The 24,700-nt window shown below is 35.4% G+C and overlaps 1 protein-coding gene across 1 annotated transcript in view; it reads left to right on the top strand.

The window, feature by feature from the left end:
• The first annotated feature begins 22,307 nt into the window (after nt 1-22,307).
• Nucleotides 22,308-24,700, top strand: part of RUNX1 (RUNX family transcription factor 1) — a 196,915-nt gene continuing 194,522 nt past the window's right edge. The window contains exon 1 of the mRNA XM_070943527.1: nt 22,308-22,365. Within this exon, the coding sequence (XP_070799628.1) occupies nt 22,308-22,365 (58 nt within the window). The remainder of the gene's footprint in view (nt 22,366-24,700) is intronic.

Genomic DNA, 24,700 nt, shown 5'->3' on the forward strand with positions numbered 1-24,700 from the left:
CACATTATGCAAGATTGGCCCTTTTCATATGTGTACACATTGACACGATATGTGTAAAACAGGGTGGTACAAGTGCCACAAAATTGAAATGCTGCTTCATTTTGCCCTCAATGACCTTTGCAGATGCCTTTGTGGCCCTTTTAATTTGTGAAAGTTGTGGCGAGAGGGAGTAAGTGACAATGAGATAGACAGGAAAGGAGGAAGCTACTGATTGTAGTGCTATGCATTTATTGCATGGGTCTCTTTATCAATATAGTGTGAGCTTGTTTCCTGTTGAGGCCCATTCCACTCTGGTTTGCATTTGAACACTGTTGCAGCTAGTAACATGCTTTACAAAAGCCATCCATAAGTAGTTATACAGGTATGAAATAACAACCTATGCCTGAAATGTCTTTAAGGTATAAAAAGTCAACAGAGGTCTATGCAGTCTTTTAGTGCCCTCTTATATATTTTATTGTCTATACTGCATTCTTCCAGTTCATTTGGTTCTGGATGTAGATGTCTGGGTAAAATCATATGGATCAGAAAACCTATATGTAGCCTAGATAGTATATAGAAGATATTCACAAATCAATTCTTCTAGAATGCTGCTGTGAGCAAAAATAACCTTCATCTTAGCTATAGAGGCAGCAGCTTTCTTGTTATAAAGTTGCAAAGTCTTTGGATACCTTGAAGTGGAATCTATGGCTATAAGGAAGGAACAAGCTTTGAAAACCAAGGTGTCCTGGCTGAAGGTTCTTCTGAAACAATGTAGACTTTCTTGGCCTCTAGGGATGGAACAACTGCATATTGTACAGCTGGATATTCATTGCTTAATGCAATGAATTCAGTGCTTAATTTTCATCTTGAGCTAATCATGGGTACCTGGCTTAGCTATGAATTTTAGCATTTCATTTGACAAATTATGAGTTTGGGGTCTATCATCATTTCTTCTGAATTTGTTCTGGCAAAGGCCAATATGTCTGTAGGCCAGTCAGAATATGTTTCCTTCTGATAAACCTTATATAGCATTGTTGTCTCCAGCAAAATTGAACAGCTACCAGCTCATTTTTGACACTTATAAATTATTTTCTCTTTCAGAAGAATTTTCATGTCATTTTGTGGGCTGTTCACTGCAATCCTGGAAGTCATGTCACACTACTATAAACATATCTTTGCGCTTAATATAAACAATAGAAACATCATATTTATGTAGCTGTAAGAACATTCTTTGAAATCAGGCAGAAGAAAACATTCAGGGATAGTACATGGAGGGAATAGTTTTTTGTATATGACCAAACAGCTGTTTAAAGTGGTCTCCAGCCACTCTCCATATAAGAATAAACCATGAAATTCAGTGGCTTACAATACAATAAATGATTAATTTTTGTAAAATGTAGCACTTGTCACAGAAAGATTATTATCTGATTAGGTTTAGCCTAGTGATGATTTGTACACAAATGATTCTCCATCTTGAAAACTTTCAGATTTAGATGGCTCATAGATTAGTTTTCAAGTTTTTCTAGCTCATAGGAAGCTGTTTATCAGCTATTATGAAAACCATGCTCATCCAACCACAGGTCAGAAAGCCCTCTCCCCCATTACAGCCTATTATGGTACAATAATGGCAGTGATATTACAGTATAACTCATGTTCTTGTATTTTTGTGTACTAATCATATAGAAAAAATAGTACATTCAGCTGCTTATCTGTAGATATACAATTGTTTAGGGATCACAAAGTTGGAATGCCAGCACATAATGTATTCATGTATTCATAGATATTACCAGCAGGGAAAGATTTCAAGAATTGAACTTTTGTTTCGTGTTCCAAAAATCTGCCCAGCTGTGGCCAACAAGGGTGCCTAATATTTAACAAGATGAGCATTAATAATTATTAGCAGGCAATCTCATTCGTGAAAGAATGGTCTCATCATATAACAGTTCTAATTTAGTGTTTTGTTGCTACTGTTTCAGAAAGCAAAACAACAAAAATGCTGAACAGCAATGGGTTGTTCCAAACTAGATTAGTCTTAGGGTAGAATCATTAGTACAGAAAGTTAGTTTAAAAGACTTCTCCAGGAATAACTAAGATTGGTCTACCTCATTGTATTGTCCAGGTCTGAAAACAAGCCATTAGCACTTGCCAAAAATACAGAATGTTCCTCTAAGGCTGATCATACATTCAAATCCATGTATTAGGCTTTACAGTTGTTCCAGCGTGATTCATTTTTTCACTGGTGAATTGATTCCACCAAAACCCAACAGGCAATCAACTTTTAGTATGAATGTTGGAATGTTGTAGTTGTAACAATGTTGATTTTAGCACACAAGGGTTACTGTACAGAAATCAGTTAGGCTGGATCATCCTTGAGCCAGTCTGCAATCAGTCAAGTTGAATTTAATACAACGCACTTGTGATTCTGCAGACTATGAAGTAAAGCCAAATGTACCACAATTCATACAAATGGATATAATCTGAATGTTCATACAGGAAATATTTTGGGACAGGTGATCAAAAAATATTGCTGATCAGGTCTGGTTCCATCCAGAATGCTTGTGGGCTATTGACTCACTAATTAACTATGAGCACAACAAGAATCTCAGTCATAGTTCTAGAAAAATAAATAGAAGATGACAAGGAGAAGGGAAAATTATCATATTCTGTTGTTTTTAATCAAGATAATGGATAACGAGTTTATTTCTGGGAAAAAAATCAGACATTATTCTTCCACATATGTAGTGAACTGGTCAAAAATCTATTGTACATGAAATATAGTCCCAATAATCTAAAATGTATTGAGAGTACATATTACATTTTCAACCAGCATGACCAATTTCCTAGCTGAGAATTGTAGGAGTTTGTTAACTAGATAAGAAAGGTATCTAGACAAGATGCCAAATGATGCATGGAAATTGGAAATATGGTATTACTTTAAATAAGTGAGTAATAACTTGTTTGATATTTAGAATATATAGCTAAGCAGAGACATAATATAGCTTTTTGATTATTTGCATATGTATATAGAATGATTAGTAGCTAATATTTAACTACAGTACAATTTAGAATCATTTCAAAATTAACTTAAATGCAATCATATGTAACAAAAGAAAAATACAATCTGCCAAAATTAAGTGTTTCCAAATTGGCTAGTTACGGGTGTTAATTCTCAACTGAAAAACATATACATATCCAAAATGAGGCCTTTAGCCCTAAATGTAGTTAATAATTCATTGTCCATGCAAGGAAAGGCTGTTCTCACTCCTAACAAACACCAGAATTTTTTTTTTTTTTTTAAATACTTTATTGAATTTTCCAATTTTTAAAAAGACAATATACAATCACAATCTTGATCCGAGGTGCAATGTTACACATTTCATTAGATCAAACATTAAATGAAATTCATCCATAGCTATACAATATACAGTTCTATACAGTTCTCTACGTTTCTATACAATTAAGTCCATTTCGGGTGTCTAACAGATCGTAGCCTATTATCATATTTTTATTCTATTCTTTAACCAGTTATACCAAATTCCCCATACTTCGTAGTACTTAAAGTTCTCTTCGTTTTTTAGCTCGCTCGTCAATTTGGCCATCTCTGCGCACTCTAGAATTTTATTTATTAATGTTTCTTCAGAGGGGGTAGAGTTGGATTTCCAGAGTTTCGCAAAGGCTAATCTAGCCGCAGTAATAATTTGAATTGCCAGTTGGGTTTTGTTGTTGTCGAGACCATCTTCAATCATACCTAAGAGGAAGTATTCCGGGGCCAGGGCTATCTCTTGTCCCATTATTTCCGAGAGCCAGAGTCGAATCTTTAACCAAAACTTTTTGGTCTCAGGGCAAGTCCACCACAGATGATAAAAGGTGCCGACCGTCTTTCCACATTTCCAACATAAAGCAGAAGAATTTGGAAATATTTTGGCCAGCCTGTCCGGGGCTAGGTACCACCTATGCAACATTTTGTAGTGATTTTCCCTGAATGTTACGGATTTCGTTATTTTGAGATTTCTGTTCCAAGCTATCTCCCAATCATTGAAATTAAGGCCATATCCTAAATTTTTCTCCCATATGCTTAGCTGATTTTTAGCTATCTTCTCGGCTCTATCCTCATCTAATATAAAGTTATAGATTTTCGATAGCATTTTCTTATCTGGTCCCCCAAACACCAGAATTTTTATTTTGTTTCATCCTAAATCCCAGAATGATCATATATGTATAAATTCAGCCTTAAATGTGTGATACATTAGTTAAAATTATATTAGTTCAATATTCTTTAGGGGTGGGTGAGTTTTTTTGTAACACTGTCTCAGTTTATTTAATACATATTGGTTGTGAAACCAGATGGAATCATAACTGGCTGACCAATCACACTCAGTCTGTAGTCCTTAATGGAACTAGCTCTACATGGAGGGAAGTATGAATTGGAATACCTCAAGGCTCTGTCTTAGGCCCACTACTCTTCAATATCTTCATCAATGATTTATATGAGGAGATAGATGAGGAACTCATGAAATTTGCAGATGACCCAAAGCTGGCAGGAATAATAACCAACACTCTAGAAGATAGGCTTAGGATACAGAAGGATCTTGATAGACTTGAACATTGGGCCCTATCTAACAAAATGAAATTCAATGATGAAAAAAGTAAGATTCTATGTTTAGGCAAGAAAAACTAAATGCACAGGTATATTATAGATAGTACCTGGCTCAATAGTAGTAGAACTTTCTACTGAAAGAGTAGAACTTAAAGAGTAGTACTACCTGAAAGACTGAAAGAGTAGTAACTGAAAGAGTAGAATCTTGGCGTCCTAGTGGACAATCACTTAAATGTGAACCAGTGTGTGCTGCAGTTGCCAAAAAAACCCGTCATAGTCCTAGGCTGCATTAACAGAAGGATAGAATGAAAATCACATGAAACGTTAATATCACTTTATAATGCCTTGGTAAGGCCACACTTGGAATATTGCATCCAGTTTTGGTCACCACAATTTAAAAAAAATGTTGAGACTCTAGAAAGAATGCAGAGAAGAGCAACAAAGATGATTAGGGGACTAGAAACTAAAACGTATAAAGAATGGTTGCTGAATTGGGTATGTCTAGTTTAATGAAAAGACAGTCTAGGGGTGACATGATAGCAGTGTTCCAATATCTCAGGGGTTGCAACAAAGAAGAGGGTGTCAAGCTATTCTCCAAAGCACCTGAAGGCAGGACAAGAAGCAATGGATGGAACTAATTAAGAGGAGATGCAACCTAGAACTAAGGAGAAATTTCCTGACAGAACAATTAACCAGTGGAACAACTTGCCTCCTGAAGTTGTGACTGCTTCAACACTGGAAGTTTTTAAGAAGAGATTGGACAACCATTTGTCTGAAATGGTATAGGGTTTCCTGCCTAAGCAGGGGAGTGGATTAGAAGACCTCCAAGATCCTTTCCAACTCTGTGATTCTGTTATTCTTTTATACTGATTCATTCAACCATATCATCTTGTCGAAGGAAGAAAAGCAGAAGATCAGAGGGTGGCATTCAGGAACATCAAAACTCTGGATGCATTTGTTCATTCATGAACTATTTTAATTCACTTGTTATTTTCATGTTACAGAATTTTCTCTCATTTGGGAATATTTCTGGATTTCTAAAAAGAAAAGTCACTCTGTCTAGCTCAACACAAAGGCACTTCTAGTTAAGTTGGCACAATTGCCCCATTTGTCCCATTGGTGAATTTTGTTTACTGAAGTTTTGCCTTTTCTGGAAACCTTAATTTTACTGCTAAATGCACATGAATTATGGCATTAATCACTGCACTAATATATTCCTAATTTCAACTCAAAATACTAGAAGAACCATCATTTCCCAGAAATTGTTCTGCAATTGTATATCAAATCAACCAATTTTGATGGCATAACTGCATAATTCTAAGATAGTTCAACAGCACCATAACCAGTCTCTTTGTAGAAAGATGGTTGCTTCTCTTTTGTAATGCCTTTATCCTGATCTTTACAACAAAGTAGCAACTTAGTCCTAGCAAGTATTACTTTCTTTAAATGTGTAAATATAAATTTGAAAAATACTGTATTTTTCGGAGTATAAGACGCATCAGAGTATAAGACGCACCTACCTTTTTTGGTGAGGAAAAGAAGAAAAATAAAACTCTGCCTCTGAGCAATTTTGCCTCGTTGCAGCAAACAGTCTGCTTTACATTCATTTTCATTTTCAGCATAGCTTGATTAGCACAAGGGGGAAAAAAATCTGCTCCAGCAATTTACCTCTCTGCAGCAAGCAGCAGAGCCCTGCTCAAAACAGCTGAGAGCAAATCAACTGAGAGTCGGGAGGCCAATCCAATCAACTTGTGCTAATTAGCCTGTGCTGAAGCTGAAAGGAGCTGTTTTTTCTTGCTGTTTGCTTGCAAGGAGATAACTGCTGTGAGGCAGAGGCCAGAGGGTGGGGGCCAATGGGTGGGCGGGGCTACATTCAGTGTATAAGATGCACCTAAATTTTCACACCCTTTTAGGGGGGAAAAGGTGCGTCTTATACTCCGAAAAATGGTAAGTTATCTTTAATTTTAACCATGTGAATAGTCACAGTAAAAGAATATAATTTTATTGAGTAAATTTAAATTGTTTAGAAAAAATATTATGATTTACTAATGGTACATATTACATAATTTGTGGAAAACATTTTAGCATAAATTTACACAGTTCTGTCATTAAAACAATTCACAAGATGCACAAAAAGTTATGCAAACTTTTTTCAATTAAAATATATTATCAAGAAAAAGTCTTGGTTATTGATCTGATTACTGAACAATAAACAAAAGTAAATTATTATTAATTATTGAGTGGCATGGGGACCTAGAGGTGGAGCTCTCACCTCACAAGCAGGAGGCTGTGAGTTCAATCCTAGGTAGTGGCAGATATTTCTCTCTCTGCATGCACTGAGTAATTGTCTGCTGTGAACTCCGCATTGATATCAGGAAGGCAGGCGGCCAGTAACTACTCAGATTCCAATAAGTCTCCCTTACCCCACGCTGAAGCAAGGGATTGCAGGGTCATTCAAAGAAAAAATAATTATTAGTAATTATTGTTGAGCAATAAACAAAAATTTTCAAAGGTCAAGATCCAGAAGAAGATTGAGAGTGTTGTGGCCTGCCAGGGCCTGCATGGATTGTTGCTGATCTCGACGACGAGGAGGCTGGTGTGGTGTCACGCCAGCAGCCTGTGCAGCCGGCGCTCGAGTCGGACAGCGAGGAGGTTGAAGAAGATGTGGTGCCAGAGGCAGGGATTCAGCCAGGGCCTTCAGAACCTCCAGAAGCTCCTTTAAGTGAAGAGGACAAAGAGGAGGAGCCTCTTCTCGATGCACGAGCATGCAGAGCTGCCAAAAGGCAGGAGTGGTTCTTCAGGAGGAGGTCTCCTCGAGAGTAAGCCTTGGGGATAATTGGCCACTCCTTTAGCCTATTTAAGAGTGCACACAGCTTGTAAAAAGCTGCAGGAAACAACGTTTGTTCGTTCGCTGATCATTGAGTTTGGATTTTCTCTGCAAACCTTGCTTCTGGGCTTTCTGCCAACGCTAGTAAGACTCTATCTTATCTGTGGAATTTCTGGCAGGTTGTTAAGAATGTTTTATTAACAGCCTGCATTTGCAAAAGACTGCGTTTTGAAGTAAATCGAGTTTTGTTCGGAGTTTGTGTATGCTGCGTTCTTTGGGATCTGTAGCTGGGGCAGAACAAAGAGACAACACCAAAGAAGCAGAACTTTGTATCTCCCTCGATGCTCAAAGTGGTAAAAGAGGAAGAGAAGGAGAAGGACCAACCCCATGAACTTAGTTATATAGTTTGTTGTTAACTGTTACTCAAGATTTGGATCAGAATGTTTTCCTTACATTTTTCCATTACTTCCATTACTTACAAACATAGATGCAGGTATAGATGATCCGCCACACACTTCCACATGTCAGGAGGCTCACAGAATGAGTCTAGCTACTTCTGCTGCAATTGTGTACAAATGAACAAATTCTAACTGACATTAATGGGTGGATCCTGTCCCCCACAAATCTCATGCAAGAGAGGACACTGTCCTAGCCTAGCAGAACTGTATTTATGAACATCTTCCTATGGTGTTCAAATTTATGGATTTATCTTTAAGAATAGAAAAGCATTTCTGCTATAAGCATTGTCAGCACTCTTTGTTAATGGAGCAATAGGTTAGTCTGTGCACTTCATACATTTCTTTAACATGACTGGAAAAAGGACATGTAGGAGATAATCAGGCTGAGCCTGAGGGTCAAACCCTTTGTGCTCACAAGAGATCTAAATACAGCTTATCTTTAATTCCTTCTACCCTTATCTGTGAAAAATTTTCTTTGGCTGTTAGTAGTTCAGATTCCTGTAGAGCAACGGTCCCCAGGTTTTGCGGCTTGGTGGCCCAGCTTTGTGTGGGGGGGGGAGGGGAACCAGGCCGTGCTCGCATGGCCTGATTGTAAATAGGTCATGGCCCCACAGCCAAGGGGTTGTGGACCCCAGTTGTAGAGTGCTTAAGCTTCCAAGAAATCCCAAAGGTGCTTTTTCAGGAGGCAACTGGACTTCCTTGTTTTTTCTTTGAAAAAGTTTCACTTTTCATCTATCATCTTCAAAGAAAAAACAAGAAAGTCCAGTTGCCTCCTGAAAAAGCACCTTTGGGACAACCATGACCTGGATGATTGAGAATCTCTACAGCCTTCCAATAAATCATTTTACCCATTTGAACTGTCTGGATCTCCTAATTTCTCTGATAGGGAATCAGGATTGATAGGAGATTTGTTTTCAAGAAAGAAATCCCTTCCTTGTGCTACAATATTTTTCAATCAAATGAATGAAAATGAAACTATTTTTCTAAAAGAAAGCTTCAGGTTAAGGCCAGGAGACCTTGATCCAGCACAAAGCTAGCTGAGTGACCTTGGGCCAGTCACTTTCTCTCTCTACCCTAGGAAGGAAGAAATGGCAAACCACTTCTGAAAACTTGTCAAGAAAATTGCAGAGACTTCTCTAGGAGCTCTCTGAGAACTGGATATGATTGAACAAAAGAAAAAAAATATTTAGCATTATGGAATAAATATAGAGTTGGTAGCTTCTAAGTTTAACTTTTTAAAATCAACTGAACAATTTCTCAAACCAAAATTGATTAGTTTTATTATATAAATTCTTCTGAATAAACTATGTTTAATGACCTATCTCTTCTTGTGGAAATCATAACATGATTAAATTAATTTAGTCATTAATTTCTGTAAGGAAGAAGTGAGGATGTCAAATAGTGCATGATTAAAAGCTACCCACACCTTCTCTAAACTATAATTATTCCAGAGAAGACCTGGAATTGGTTCAAAAAATGTTCCATAACTAATCTGTTAAATCCTGATGTGGACAGAATAATCTTAACCATTTGCCCCTACCTGCTTAGCCCCAATTTTTTTCTTCTTCTTAAATTTGGAGAGAGAGAGAAAAAACCTAGAGGTTTGGGTACTATCCTTGTCATTTTTTCTTACTTCAGCTTTATGTAGAATAAATCCATCCAAGTCTGCAGGGGAGGGTGTAGTAACCCTCTCCTGCAGGGTGAAGGAAATTAGCAGGTTCAGTGAGAGAAAAAAGTGCGCTCTAGTTAAGATCTTTTAATGACATACCATCTAAATTCTTTATTTGGTAAGAAATATGTCTATCTCGGTAATATTCCTCAGAGGAATCCATTTTTTTAACAAAAGCTGCATATATGGGTCTTGTGTTTTTTAAAAAAGCTATCTATATTCTCCACATTAATAACATGCTGCCTCTGACTTCTTCATTTGTTCTGACAGATTAAACTCTTTGGCAGCCGGCTCACATTCTGGTTTAATGAGGGACTTCATTAATAAGATTCAGTCATGTAACTGAGGATAGTGAACACTTTTGAAAAATCTCCAAGCTGCCTTAATGTACGTTTATTGTATCTTCTGTGTTATTAGAAATTGGAAAAAAAAACACCTATATTTCAAAGCCTATAAATTATTTGTATCCTGAATTTTAGAATCCTTCTTCTATTCAACAGGATTTTATTCTTGGAGAATTTTAAGGGAAAAAGTGAAAAAAGAAACATATCATATTTTAGCAAAACACTATGGGAAGTATAAATGTTTTTTCTGTCTAGTAAAAACAGGATTTAGATGTAATGATGCTTAGACTAGATCCAGGAATCAATGGAATCGATCCTGTGAATCCTGGAATGCTGACAAAATCTAAGCACTGCTGCTCTTTCTCCAGGTGATTTCAGGTGCCTGCAAAAAATTCCTCCAATCAGAATCCTACTCAAACTCCTGCAATCCTGGACAAATATAATATCCCCTTACAGTGTCATCAGGGAAGGTGGGGTTGGTATAAAAAAGGGACAATGGCAAATGCAGCAATAGTCAGAATCTGTTTTGTGTTTTGCAGGTATCTTGTAGAACACATTTTTTATTTACCACGTTATTATTTTTATTTTCTGCCCATTATGTTGACATGTTTATAGTGGATGTTGTAACTGCTATTGTATTGCATAGCTTGGAAGCCATCAAGCCTCACTTGACTGATACAGATTTAATAAGTAAATAAATGGCTGGGTCTTTGATTGCACTGCCATGAGCACCATGTGAACTTTTTAACACTCTCCTCCCAGATGTTAGTGTTCCCTCATCCCACTCCCCATAGAAAAGAACTGTTGCTGCCTTTCCCACCCACCTTCCATCCCCTCTCCCAAGCAATATTTTTTAATATATATTTATTATGGGAATAAAATGCAAAACAGAGAAAACAGAGAGGCACACCAATATTCCATGTTCACTTCATTTATATTTGTCAGTCACTTGGGGTTAAAAAAAAAAAAAGTCCATTTATATCTGTGTGAAGCTGCCAGACTATCAAACCATCATTCCACTTGAAAGTTAAGGAAGTGGAATAATTTCATGGCAACAGGGGAGCTTTGCAATATTTTAAACCAGTGTTACCTGATACTGGTGTGTGTGTGTATAACAAAATGTAAACAAGTTGCAGAACCTAAAAATTATTGGAAGAATATTTCCACAACATCATCTTTGTCCATTAAACTAGATTTACCAAATTCAATTCCCCAAAAAGCAGCCTGTTGCTTTGTAATCCAGTAGAAGAGACAGAAGAAAGACAACTTTTGCCTATTTCACACCTGCTAAAAAATAAGCATGTTTAGATAGATAAACATAAAATGTGTTTAAATGCATATTTTAGATCATACGGATGTACTGAATCTGCAAGCCACTGCACATAAATACTGGACCTATCTGTAAAAACAGTTGTCATTCATAAGTTGAACAGCATAAGAAACATAACTAAAACTACTGGAACATCTTAAAATAGTATTTTATTTGGATTTATTTTAGTAACTATGCCCTTAATTATTTTTAGATTCCATTATACTTTTTTTCTTATACACATATACATATAGATAGATGTAATGCTTCTTTTATTCAATATCTTGTTTGTATCTGGTCTTAGGGCTATAATAAAGAAATCTGAATTTGAAAAATTAAATTACCTGAAACTAGTTTTTTTAGCACTTCATATAAAAGCTATAAATGATTTTTAAATTATTTAGTGTTTTGTTTCCAAATAATACTATTTTCCAGATTACTTATATGTCCTAATATATGAAATTGGACAGTATCCTACTTATTCAGTTTTCTCTTTTCAGTTCAGAACTAATGATTCTTTGTATACATTTAAAAACCAAGAGCCCAAAGTAAGTAAGAGTTTATTTTCATATTGGGTTTTTTTGCTCAAGCCTCTGAAAATGTATACAAAGAAGTAGCTGTACTGGCAGAAAATAGACAGAAAAATATAATTACATGGACATGCACTTAATTATAATAGTAGTAAATTTACAGCACTGAACTGATATAAACAGAAAGAAAGAGAATGGATTGTGTATCTCAAACTTTACTGTTTAAAGTCAAATGAAGGAAAAAATGAACTACTCCATTGATGCCACAGGATGTGAATGCACAGATTAAAGAAGCTGCTTGTTGTCTTTCACATAGAGATTCATGAAGTTTAATATATGTTACAGTTTTTTAAAAATTACCATTATCATTCCAGAGGCAAGTCCCAATTTCACATGTCACTGAGGAAATGGAGGAAGCCAAAGGATAAATCACTTAACAGTCAAGAGCTCTAAGGAAAGGACACATTTTGCATTTCCAGCAGAGTTACCAGACTATATCCACAAATAAAGAAAAACAAATAGCTAGAATATATTGTCCCTTGTAGCAGCAATGGGAGACATGACTACACTAAAGTTCATATTAACAAATGGAGCGATTTAAGCCAGTTGCTGTTAATAAGTGCCATCAGATTGGTGTTGACGCTTAGTGGCCACTAAGATACATTCTGTTTAGGTTTACCTGGCTTCTTGGGGTCATATCATTCTGACACTGTAAAGCAAAAGCAAGCTGTGGAATCATAAGAACAGGTGCAGTCATATGATTTTTCAATTTTTCACTTAACAACTGATTTCTTGGTTCCAATTTTGTTTGCTAAAGGAGGATTATCTCTATGAAGTTGTCAACACAATATATTTTAACAACATTGCAGTTGTTATTTGACAAGCTATTTTAATCTGTCTCGCTCTAACCTCCATCTGCATAAGAACTTTGTTCTTTCCTCCTTTCTCCCTAACATCACCACTCCATTCCTCATCCCAGTTAAAATCCTACGTAAGTTTAGCCATTCTGTTTTATCTCACGATGTGATTGTAACTCATGAATAGTTATGCCTTTTTAATAAACCTTATTAGCCTGGAAACATACCAAGCAGACACCTTCTGATTTTTGGCTATCATAGACTAACACGACTCTTCTCTTGCAGCATTTGCTGAAAGCTCTTTTAAAATATGAGTTGCTCTTACTGGAATATTATAACTGGTTTAGTGAAGTATTGAATGTTCCTCCAGTTGTTCTGAAGCATCTTTTAAAATATGAGTTGTTCTTACTGGAATATTATAACTGGTTTAGTGAAGTATTGAATGTTCCTCCAGTTTTTCTGAACTACAGTTTTCATTCTCTCTTACCATACACCATACTGCCCTGGAATTATTTAAGCAATATCTGGTCTACAGAACTGTACTAGAGAGAGAGAATTCTGTCTCATCACCAACGTCCAAATATATTTCAGTTTGAGTGCAGCTACTTTCTGAAAGGCAGAAGACCACAATTCTTTCCTTTACTTCTAGGCAGTAAACCATTGCAGGATGTCCAGCTACATTGTGAGAAATAACTATTCAAATTATAATAAAATTACTTATTTTCATTCTTATAGAAAACCTACCTTCCCTAACATTCAAAGTTTATTCTGTTAGTTTATACAAATCAGTAATTTTTTGTAATGGAAATATTTCCATATAGACGTAGCAAAACAAAAAACAAACAAACAAAAAAAGACCGAACACATCACCAACTAGTCTCTTCTTTAGTTCTAAAACAAGCTGTCTATAATTGGGAAGGTTGACCCAAAATGCCCGGGCAAGACATAAAAGCATTATATTTTCATTGGCAAATGTTCTTTGTGGCTGAATTCCCATTTAGCCTAAACAAAGTCACGCACAAGATGCTGCAGAACATTCAGACTACAGACAATTTCTTTAAAAAAAAATATAGTGATCTTCATCCTCAAGCCATCAGAAAGCCTGGGAATAATTACTAGCAGAGCCAGTCATTCATTTTCAAAGGCTGCCCTTCTGCCAACTACAGCTATTGGCTAGCTCAGTGGCCGAGACAGAGAAAGCAGAGTACATCTACCACCAGTTGGTTGGTTGTGTTTTTATTTCTACTGATTCAGACCCTGTTTATTTTTATTGCTAGTGGGCCAAATAATTTATTCAATTCTCACTGTCCCAAGTCAGATACTGAAACTATAGCATTTGGTTTTGTGGATTGAGTACAAAAACTATGCTGACACATTCTCCCTTTTCCTTTCTCTTAATGCAGTGGTTCTCTTTTTAAAACCTGTAAGCAGTGGTTTAAACTCTCTTTTTTAAAAAATTTGATTTATATGCCGCCCTTCTCCGGAGACTCAGGGTGGCTTACAATGCATAACAACTCTGAATGCAATCCCGGTTTATACATCAGGATAATAATTTAATACATCCTTTAACTGTATGAGAAGTAAAATGCAGAAGAAATAAATTTTAGACCACAAATAAATCCTTAATTTTCTGGGTCCTCAAAAAAGTTAGACATGAACTCCTAAACTTTGGAGTTCATTAACCTATTTCCAAATTATGTAACTGGATTTGGTAATAACATCTGTCCTTTGATTCTTCTATGCTATTAAAACTTCTTGCAGATGAGTACAAAATAAACTTAGGTACTTCAGAGGTGAGGCAGAACATAATCGTCCAAAATATAACTCCTAATAATTGTGTTAAGGGAAAATGAAGGTGAGAGTGAGAATTATTTATGATTATTCAATATTTAATATAGAAAGTAAAAAGTCCCAAATTCTTAAACAAGGTAAATTTATTTTGTAAAATATTGTGGATGATGAGCATTTATTGAAAAGGCATTTTCTGAGAAACTCAAATACAGAATGGAAGTTTTAATTTATCATGCTGTTTTTAATCATTGCAATTATTATATTAAGTATTGTTACATTAGAATATTTAAAACATAAGCCACTTTTTGTGGTATAAAAGAAGAGAAGGACCAGGAAAATATGAACTGGCATGGAAATGAATTATGATGGGTAACTAGTAGTTACCCATCAAATTCAAGATCTGCTAATGTGTTAGTATTTGCATTAGAGTGAGATATACAAATATTAGCAAATTGAATACCCTTTATCTTCCATACCTAGAAATAATTAACATGGAATTTTTTTTATTTAAATCTTTAAAAACCTTCCACAACCTGATGCTCTCAGAAAACATTAGATTATGACCCCCATTCTATTTAGCTGGAAAAGAATATCTTCAAGAAGATGATCTAATCCAATGAACCTATAATTGAAAAGAAGGACTATACTAATTCTGATTATTCAGTGCCTTGCCTTGCCTTGCCTTGCCTTGCCTTGCCTTGCCTTGCCTTGCCTTGCCTTGCCTTGCCTTGCCTTGCCCTATTCTGTTGTTTTCTTTTCATTTTTTCACTTACTTAGGCTGACATAACTTTTGAATTTAATATACTTCTTAGAATACAGAATTATGATATGAAAGTAAACTATTATATTTTTAATCCAAATGGTCTTACATTTACTGTTATCAAGACATAATTAATGAAGTTCATTTCCAGCTAATGAACCCTGCTTTAAAAAATTCATTATTTCTAGAATAATAGTGGGAAAATGATTCTTCAGCATCAATAGATTTCTAAAGAAATACATTAACAACCAGAGAAAGAAGGAAAATATAAGATAACCACAGTTCGTATTGCTCAGTTTGGCTTTAGGCTTTTATTATATATACGCTTATATAGAATTATGTCTACTGAAGTCAGCAGCATAAATACGTAAATATTTCTTTACGTTTTTATTTATCTAAATTATTTATAGATTGCCCATTTCACTATAGTGATTCTGGGGGCCATAAAAGTTATAAACAACAATTTAAAAATCACAGTACTGCACTTTATCTTTTTTTTAAAAAAAAAATAGCTGTTATAATGTTGGTCCTTGAAGATTAACCCTGCGCAAAGCTGTCAGTGGCATTTCATTCTGATAAACATTTTGAGTAAATCATCGCTAACAAGTTGCTTCACGGCCTCTTTTTTTTATTATTATTATTTGCCTGTTCAGATTGCTTTCTCCAGCAGCTCCAATAGTTGAGCTTGTATGCCTCTGCTGCATATTTTTAAAGAAGCCTATGCTACAGCTTCCAATAAATGATTAGATACTATCAAGGGATACTTCTGTATATCCGTAATGCATACTCTTAACTTGTCTAGTTAATGGAGGTGTGGAAGAGCTTTGAGGCAATATAAAGCAATTCAAATAAGGAAAACTACATCTCACAGCATTGATTAAAGATATCTCGATGCTACAAAACACATTGCTGGGGGTAAAGCTCAGATGCCCTGAAGGACCTTTACTGCAGATAACAATAAAGCAAGAAGGATTTTCCTTTTATTGTGGTGCATTCCAGATTGCTTTGGCAATTATCTTAACATTCTAAGATATAGCCATATTAATATGGAATGTGGGGCCAAAGCAGGTGAAATCCAGCAGGTTTTGACAGGTTCTGGAGAACTGGTAGCGGAAATTTTGAGCAGTTTGGAGAACTGGTAGCGGAAATTTTGAGTAGTTCAGAGACCAGCAAATACCACCTCTGGCTGGGCCCAGAGTGGGGAGGGAATGGAGATTTTGCAATATCCTTCCCCTGCCATGCCCACCAAGCCATGCCCACAGAACCAGTAGTAAAAAAAAATTGGATTTCACCACTGGGCCAAAGGCATTTTTGAAACAAAGGAATAGATTCAGTGCCATGTGCAGGAAGACAGTAAACTAGTTTGAAGGAAAGGGAGGTACATATGTATACAATTTCCTCTCTTATGACAGGAAAAGGATCAACAGATTGCCCCCATGATCAGCCTAATGGTAAGGTGGTCTAAATAAATTCATATCAGATACAACACTGAAACCTGACATATTTATTTTGATTATTTTTGATGTTGGAGGTTATATTCTTCTGAAACCTAATTGCTCTGGAGCACTGAGGAGGTGGTCAGCTGCTGTCCTACTTGCAGTCTTCCTATGGATGTAAATTTAATACTGGACTATCCCAAAGATGCTGGACAAGGCATCTGGACTTTTTTTTTGTCTTTCCTTGAAGACGTTTTGCTTCTCATCCAAGAAGCTTCTTCAGTTCTGACTGAACTGAGAACTGAAGAACTGAGAACTGCCAGAAGCTTCTTGGATGAGAAGCAAAACACCTTCAAGGAAAGACAAAGAAAGTCTAATTGCCTTTTGAAAAAAGCACCTTTGGGACAACCATAACCAGGATGACTGAGAATTTCCATAGACATTCATGCTAGATTAGATAAATCTGGATCTTGTCTAACAAACTTTTTATACATATGTGAAAGTGTTATATTATAATCTTGAGACTTTGTTTTAAAAAGCTCTTTGCTTAAGATTTTCTTTCATTATTTATGCACGATAACAGTCAAGGACTTGACAGATCAGGGGGAAAATTGCATGAGGCATGTCAAAAAAATTCAAGAATGGCTTGCATCATCTCCAGGATTATGGAGACGATAAAAGCAGCCCAACTGTTGCTCTGCACGTAGTATAGTTACACTTTGGCAGATGACTAAGTTGAAAAGCATTACAGTAGAAATGTCTCTAATTCAACATATATTCAGTTAGATCCATGGCTGATAGTATTGGAAGGGATCCTGCTGCATGTTATTTCATTTATTTGATCATTGATTCTCTTTAGTCTTTTGTTAACTTTAACCTTCATATTACTAATTATATATTTCTTTATAAAGTTGTTAGTTTATTTGATGCATTTTAAAACAACCAAAATTTATATAGCCACCCATATCATAAAACATATGGCTCTGGCTGACATGCAATAAAATTAAAACAATTAAGAAATACCTAAAAGAATTATCATCATCACAATCATTATTTTTTAAATTAAAACTAAAAAAAGCAAAGCTAAAACCAGAAACAATAAATGAAGGGATGTTAATAATAGTAATGGAGCCACCACACTAGTTTGTCATTCCCCAGTGGTCCCCAGACCTGCTAGCATAATCAAGTCCCGAAGGATTTTCAGAAGTAATAAATAGGAAGGATCCTTCAGATGTAATAGACCGTGAGGCAATGTCATCTGATAAGACCTAGTAAGCAGACTTTTTAGGTCATGGTACATCTATCATAAAGATCTACTTCTTCCCCCAGATATTATAAGGACTTACTTTTTTCTCAGATTTTGAGGCCAGGCTGTTAATTTGGGAAATGTTGTGATTTATCTTTAAATGAGAAGGTCAACCTGAATTTTTGTTCTTAATGTTTTTTATTTTATAAAAATAAAGGTGTGTTTATTCTATGTTCATTGCTTCATTGGATGAATGAGCAGCCTTATAAATCTGAAGGATCATCATCGTCATCATCTCTTCTGGATATTTCTAAGCCATGAATAAGGATGGAGTTGGATTCTGCCATTCAATTTTTATTTTTATTTTTAAAACAGTCCTTGGGGTGTGCCAAAGCTTGAGTATATGTAAAGCAGCTTTTGGAATTCTGTCTAATGTATGAGAAATGACAGGAACTTTTAGCATGATGAATATTTAGAATTATAGTTTGGGGAGTAATAAATCAATCCCTCATTCCATTTATTCTGCTCACCAGGTCTCTGTAACAGTATATTGGTAGCAGCTGCTCCTCCTACCCCTGTTGACTCATAATGGGGGAAAAAAACCAATGAACAAACCTGTTTCTTCAAAGCTGAAGTTGTCAAACTTACTAAGTGTAATAATTGGGAACTTCTTTAGTGAAATAAGGTCTGTTGTGGTATAAACACTTTTTAAGACATATGAACACCTGCAAAATCTTGAAATTATTTGGTCTGGGATTTCAGTTATTTCTACAGCCTAAACTTTAAATAATTGAAAACAGAGATTGCTCCATCAGTTAGGGACATATGAAAGATTGTCATATTAACCACTTTTGAACTATGGCTTAGATATTATAATGGGAGAAAAAAGAAACAAAATGGGATGTTGAACTAGAAATGTACATCTGTGAAAGTGCTGGAAAAAGATATATTTCATAGCCTTAAACTAAAAATGTTTCCAATAATATTCTCATTTAGAATTGTCTCTTCCAACAAAAACATGGTACAGTACTTGCATTAGAACATGGACAGGCAACTCAGATTTTTTTCAAGAGTTGTAACTCCTTCCTTCCTTTTCTCCCTGGGCAGTAGAATGTTATTGAGGAAATAGGGTTGGCATTTGCAGTCCAATTTGCTAAAAATAATTCTGGAAAGCTATTTTGAGTATTCATTTGTGAATAAGCAACAAAATTCTATATGCTTCCATAGAAGTTCAGTTTTAGCCCTGGAGATCACAAAATGTGGGAGGTGGGAAACATCATGCAGCACATGGGATAGGAGTTGACTTCTCCTGCCAATAATAGAAATTAGCAAAATTTCTCTGCCATTAACAATGAAACAGATTTGCAAGTTAATTCTTCAAAATTATATATACGAAGTCTGATATTACTAAAATAATAGGTACAATCGCAAGTAGTTATATATATTTTTTCGTTAAAAGTTGTGCTGAGCTTCGTTTATTGTTTATGCGTCAGCACTACTTATTAAAAAAATATACCATCCAGGTCTGCCTCCTCATTAATGAGCATTCAGTGATTCTAGCATGACTGAGACAGGCATCTAAAAATCTATCACTAATATTAATATTCATGAGCTGGGCTCATGGTAGATTTAAATTTGCACAAGCCACAAAAATTCATTTCTAAAAAAAAGAAAATAGCTGCAACTCTATGAAACAGAATGAATCCCTAACTGCAATACTTTGTAGACATAACATCAGAAAAATCTCCAAGCGATTATTATCAAGCAAATACTGAGATCTATAGTTCTATAGGAGCCATACTCTGAATTAGACCTAAAATACCTATAATTGTACTGATCTGTTCATGAAGAAATTATATTTGTGTTTTTTACACACACACACACACACAAATATCACATGCCTATTTTCTCTTTCCTTGAACAGAAAAGAAAAACAATAATTATAATCCGCATCATATGCTGAACCATCTAAAATAATACAGTACTTGATTGTCATAGAGGCAATGAAATTCTCTGCCAATCAGGTGAGAAATTTTCAGTACTGGTATTGTATTTCCTTGAATCAGCAATCAAGTCATGGTTTTCAAGCAGCAGCTCAAGCAAAGAAAATATTAAGCAGAACAAAATGACTTTTTCTGTTTTAATTGCGATAATATGTGTACAAACAACCGCTTTAAACTCAATGTAAATTGTTCTAAACTTGACTCTAAAAAATATGATTTCTGTAATACAGTTGTCAAACTCTGGAATGGTCTACCTAATCCAGTTGTCTCAGCTACAAATTTTCACAGTTTCAGTCATAATTTGACTTCCGTAGATAGGTGCACTAACGTGCCTATTGTCCCTGTCATTGTATTTATTTTTTTTATTCTTGTTCTCATTTTTGTTTGACAAATTCTAATAAATAAATAAATAAATAAAAACTATGGGGTGAAGATATAATTATCTGTTGTGAGCTCAGCACTAGGTAAAGGCATTCAGTGCAGAAAGACCAATACATAAAAGCAAAATAGCCTTGAGAAAAATTTCAATGACTGCATCTTCTTGATCAGATGATGTCTTTTCTGGACACACAACCAGAAAGTCCCATATGAAAGATTATAGGGCTACCATACCTGGTTGGAAAAAAATTGGTTGACAGATGGCAGCAAAGAAAGATTTACTTATTTATTTAATCAACTCATATGGATGCCAAACATGCGAAGTGTGACTCCAGTGGATAACTAGATTTTTGCAGCCCAGATATGGTAGCCCTAGATTAACAATCCCCTTTCTTTTAACCAGGTGTAGAAAACATAAAGCAGGGACGGCATGCTCTTCCAGAATGAGCAATATTTTAACATTCATGGTTTGTGACTGTATTTGGCAAATGTTTAATGAGTTAAAATATTCCTCTGCATCAGATTCACAAGAGTAGGGGAAATCTTTTTGATTTCATACTGAATTAGAAAAATGGCATATAGAATAATGACTAAATAAGTTAAAAGATGGCACGACAATCACTTCTTTGTTTTTTAATGGTGCCTTTTCTTCTTTACTGTTTGTAATTGGTGCTCAAACCACAGAGAGTGGCATAAACTACCACAAGAAAGATTTGTATTAGAAAACCAAATTCTTTGATCGGTATCTTCTTCTGAATAAGATTAAAATAAATTCTGCCAGGTTATGGAGGGTTCACTTCACATTTGATCTGGTCCAATAAAAAGCATAGTGTAGTGAGATTGATTATAATAAATAATGTATTTATTTATTATTATTTTATTTATTATTATTAATCGTATTTCTATGCCGCCCACTCTCCAAGGACTCTGGGCGGCTTACAACAATTGACAGTATACTAAATAGCATATTGCGCCCAACAATCTGGGTCCTCATTTTACCCACCTTGGAAGGATGGAAGGCTGAGTCAACCTTGAGCCAGTGAGATTTGATCCGCTGATCTGATGAACTAGCAGCCAGCTGAAGTAGTTGCAGTACAGCACTCTAACCACTGCGCCACCTTGGCTCTCTTTGGTACTTAAGTGTCCAAAGATACATGTGCATATATGATTACAGTACTGCTTACAAATTAACAAATTAACATTTCAAGGCTATGCCAGTCTTTGATTTATCAAGATTCATTTGTTTTTAAACTCTTGTTATAAAGGTGCACTTGGACAATCTACTTTATCCTCTTTTGATTTTGTACTGTGGAAAAAAAACCTCTTCCTCACCTGCTTAGCTTTTTCGAAAAGCGATCCTCAAGTTAGAGGATGCCTTAAACATCCTCTTTCAGCAAAAGACTAATAGCAAGGCTTAAATTACTATTGAATAAGCAGCAATAAAATATCTTTGAAAATAACTAGTACTTCCAGAAACCACAGGCAACAACAAGGCAGAGTTGTCCTTAATCAGCAAAGAACATTTGTGGAGCTAGCGCTGTGAGTCAGGCACAGTCTCTTTCTGTCTCCTCTGAATCTAAGGGAGGGCAGGTGGTGTGGGAAGTGTGTAGCTCAGAATATTGTGTGTGTCTGTGTTAGGTTGACATCATTGAAACCATGTGATTTTCAAAGACCAATTGCAGCAGGCTCTGGAAAGGGGAACAGTTAAATTTGTAATATTGGTTGTGTGAAACACTTCTTTGGGCCTCATAAACAACCACAGAACCACAAGTTGGGTACAGAGGCAGTCACACAACAGTGGGTCCGGGATATTGGTCAGCAGGCAGGGCGAATCATTTTGACTGCAAACCACAAGAGTTTCATAGAGTGGTAAGCATCATGAAACCACAAGTGATCTGCTATTTCTTTCTCCCTTTCTTTCTCTGACTTTTTTTTTTCTTACAAAACACTTTCAGGGTTTGTATGAGAGAAATTTATGTGCTTTGCAGACAAAGAGATGCAAAGTGCATTGACAGACAAGAAGTTGCTTATAATGGCCATTCTTGATTTTTTACTTCCTAAGGTGAAGGAAATCATATACCAGACTCTTATAAAAGAGAGAATAAGTTTTTAAAGAGGAAACCATGGCTTCAAACAGCATATTTGAGTCATTTCCTTCTTACCAGCAGTGCTTCGTTCGAGGTAAGTGTCACTCAAACTTTTAAATATATGCTTGACTCACATCTTTAAGAAAATGCATGTTTGCATTTTTCAGACGCTCTTAGTAGCGCATTTTTCCATGATTATCTTTTTGGATTTTAACACAATCTGAAATGTAAATGGTTTAACATCTTGCTGCTCCTATTGAGCAACTTTATTGGAGGATTTGTTTCAGTTGTTCAAGTTTCCAGCACAAAGTCATCACTGTCCTGTTTTGTAAATGTGGCTTTTATAAATCATAGGAACTGCATGTAACAGCAGAAGCACAAAAGCAGGAGAGGAGTGTTTAGCAGTTCTGGCAGAGACTGGGTTTGGAACAGCTGCCATTAAAATTGCCAAAATAGACTTATTTTAAGCATTGTTGATAAACACAAATATAACCCTGAGCAAAGAGTAAGACTGAGTGTCAAGCTGGTTGTATATGCTGTTTTTTTCCACTTAATGCACCGGTCCAAACTGGAAGAAGCTTACAAATACCCATTACTCTATGGGTGACCTAGAATTAAATTCCCAGAGTTACTTTTGAATTAATATAATATATCATCAGGCTAATCAGCTGTTCTCTTTTAGAAAGAAGTTTCCAGGAATGCATAGCCCAAGGAAATACTTTATGTAGTTCAGATTCATTAACAGAAGATGTAGACAAGCGTAGAGAAAGGTGCAGGACTTAAGTGAGAAATAAAAGATCTTCCCTAGATATGTTGGATTGCAATGCCCAAACTCTCAGACAACACTACTGCTGCTGTCTCTGATAGAAGGAATTGCCCAACACATCTGGATGATTACAGATTGGAGAAAACTGGCTTAAACTCTGAAGCAGAAATGCTCTGGAAATATTATTTTAGGAAACTTAGATTTTCCTCAGGAGTATATGATCAGGATTTAACTTGTCCTCCAAGCCATGTAATGGATAAGGAATGAAACAAGACTTTTTTAAAATTAATACATGCTTGCTATGTTCATGAGATGTTGGATGGAGAGAAAAAAATGCCAGAGTCCTCTATTTGTATGAGTGTCTATATGAGTAATTTATTAGTATTAATAAACATTAATACCAATAAATACCAAACATTAAAAGGAAAAATCACATTTTTCTCATAATAAGCCACCTTATTGCTGTTTCAGAATAGATTGAAAACCAGAATGAACATTTAAGAAAAGCATGCCTTTGTGCTCAATTATAAAAGTTTCAAGCAACATTTTACTGGCATTAGCAGGGAGTTTAATTGATTTGAATCACTATGAATCGTATGAGTCACATATTTTGAGGCAGTAGGGAATGTCTCTTAGTAAGAACAAGACAAAAATGGAGTGAGAAATCCCTAAATCTTCCCCGACTCATATCCCCTGAATTGCTAACAAGGAAAGGAAGCAATATTAGTAGAATAACAAGCATCTTCCTGTATACAGTTGGCTTTAGTTTTGGGTTTTTTTTTTCTTTTGCCTATCCAAATGTTTGTTTTTATTTTTTGTCTACAGAAAGGGAATGGTTTATTGAGGAAATTTTATTTTTATAGAATGTAATAAAGATGAAAACTGTGCTTCTTTAGTTGACATGGCAATATAAAGTCTCCAGAGATCTAACAGTGGGGCCCATAAATGAGGAAATACATGGAAAGTGATTTTGAAAGAATATGACTAGAACTATAACTCTCTTATTAGAATTTTTTTTCCAAAAAGCTTAAGCCTTCTCTGCATTTTTATTATAATAAACCTAAGTATATCTCTAGTTCCTTAGTCACAGCTTTACTAGTTTTCACTTGCCAAGCAATTTGAGAGGATAAATTGGGGAAATATGCACAATGTGAAACATGAAGTATATTAGATTTGGGTTAAAAAATTAATTTCATTTTAAATAGAAGGATTAACTCATCCTGTCCTCTAATGAAGAAGCCAATTCAATCAGCTGCATATGGGGATTGAGCAGATCTTAATTCCAGAACCAGAGCTATAAAATTTATCCTATTTAGCATGTGTATCAAGGGGAAAGTTTAATTGAAGTGACATTTTCAGTAGATAATTTTGTAAATACTGTTTTTGCCTATTAATATAGAGCTTAATTACATGAGACCCGAAGACCTTTAAAAGGTTTCTCTTTCTGTGAGTCTGCTTCCTTCTTTCACTGAGCTTAAGATGATTCTAAATGAGTTGACCTGACAAATACCTAGGTTACAATGCAAGAAAAATAATCATTCCCTTGGTTAAATTGTTCTCACCCCCATTTTTCAGTAGTGTTTATACAGGCTGGTCATTAGGAATGTCCAAAATAGTTAGGTTATTTTTCCCGCCAAAATTTATTACACTTTCTTTCGTAAGT

The sequence above is a fragment of the Pituophis catenifer genome, unplaced genomic scaffold (assembly GCF_029215685.1).
Source record: "Pituophis catenifer annectens isolate HBS135680 unplaced genomic scaffold, rPitCat1.0.hap2 SCAF_4, whole genome shotgun sequence".
Lineage (NCBI taxonomy): Eukaryota > Metazoa > Chordata > Lepidosauria > Squamata > Colubridae > Pituophis > Pituophis catenifer.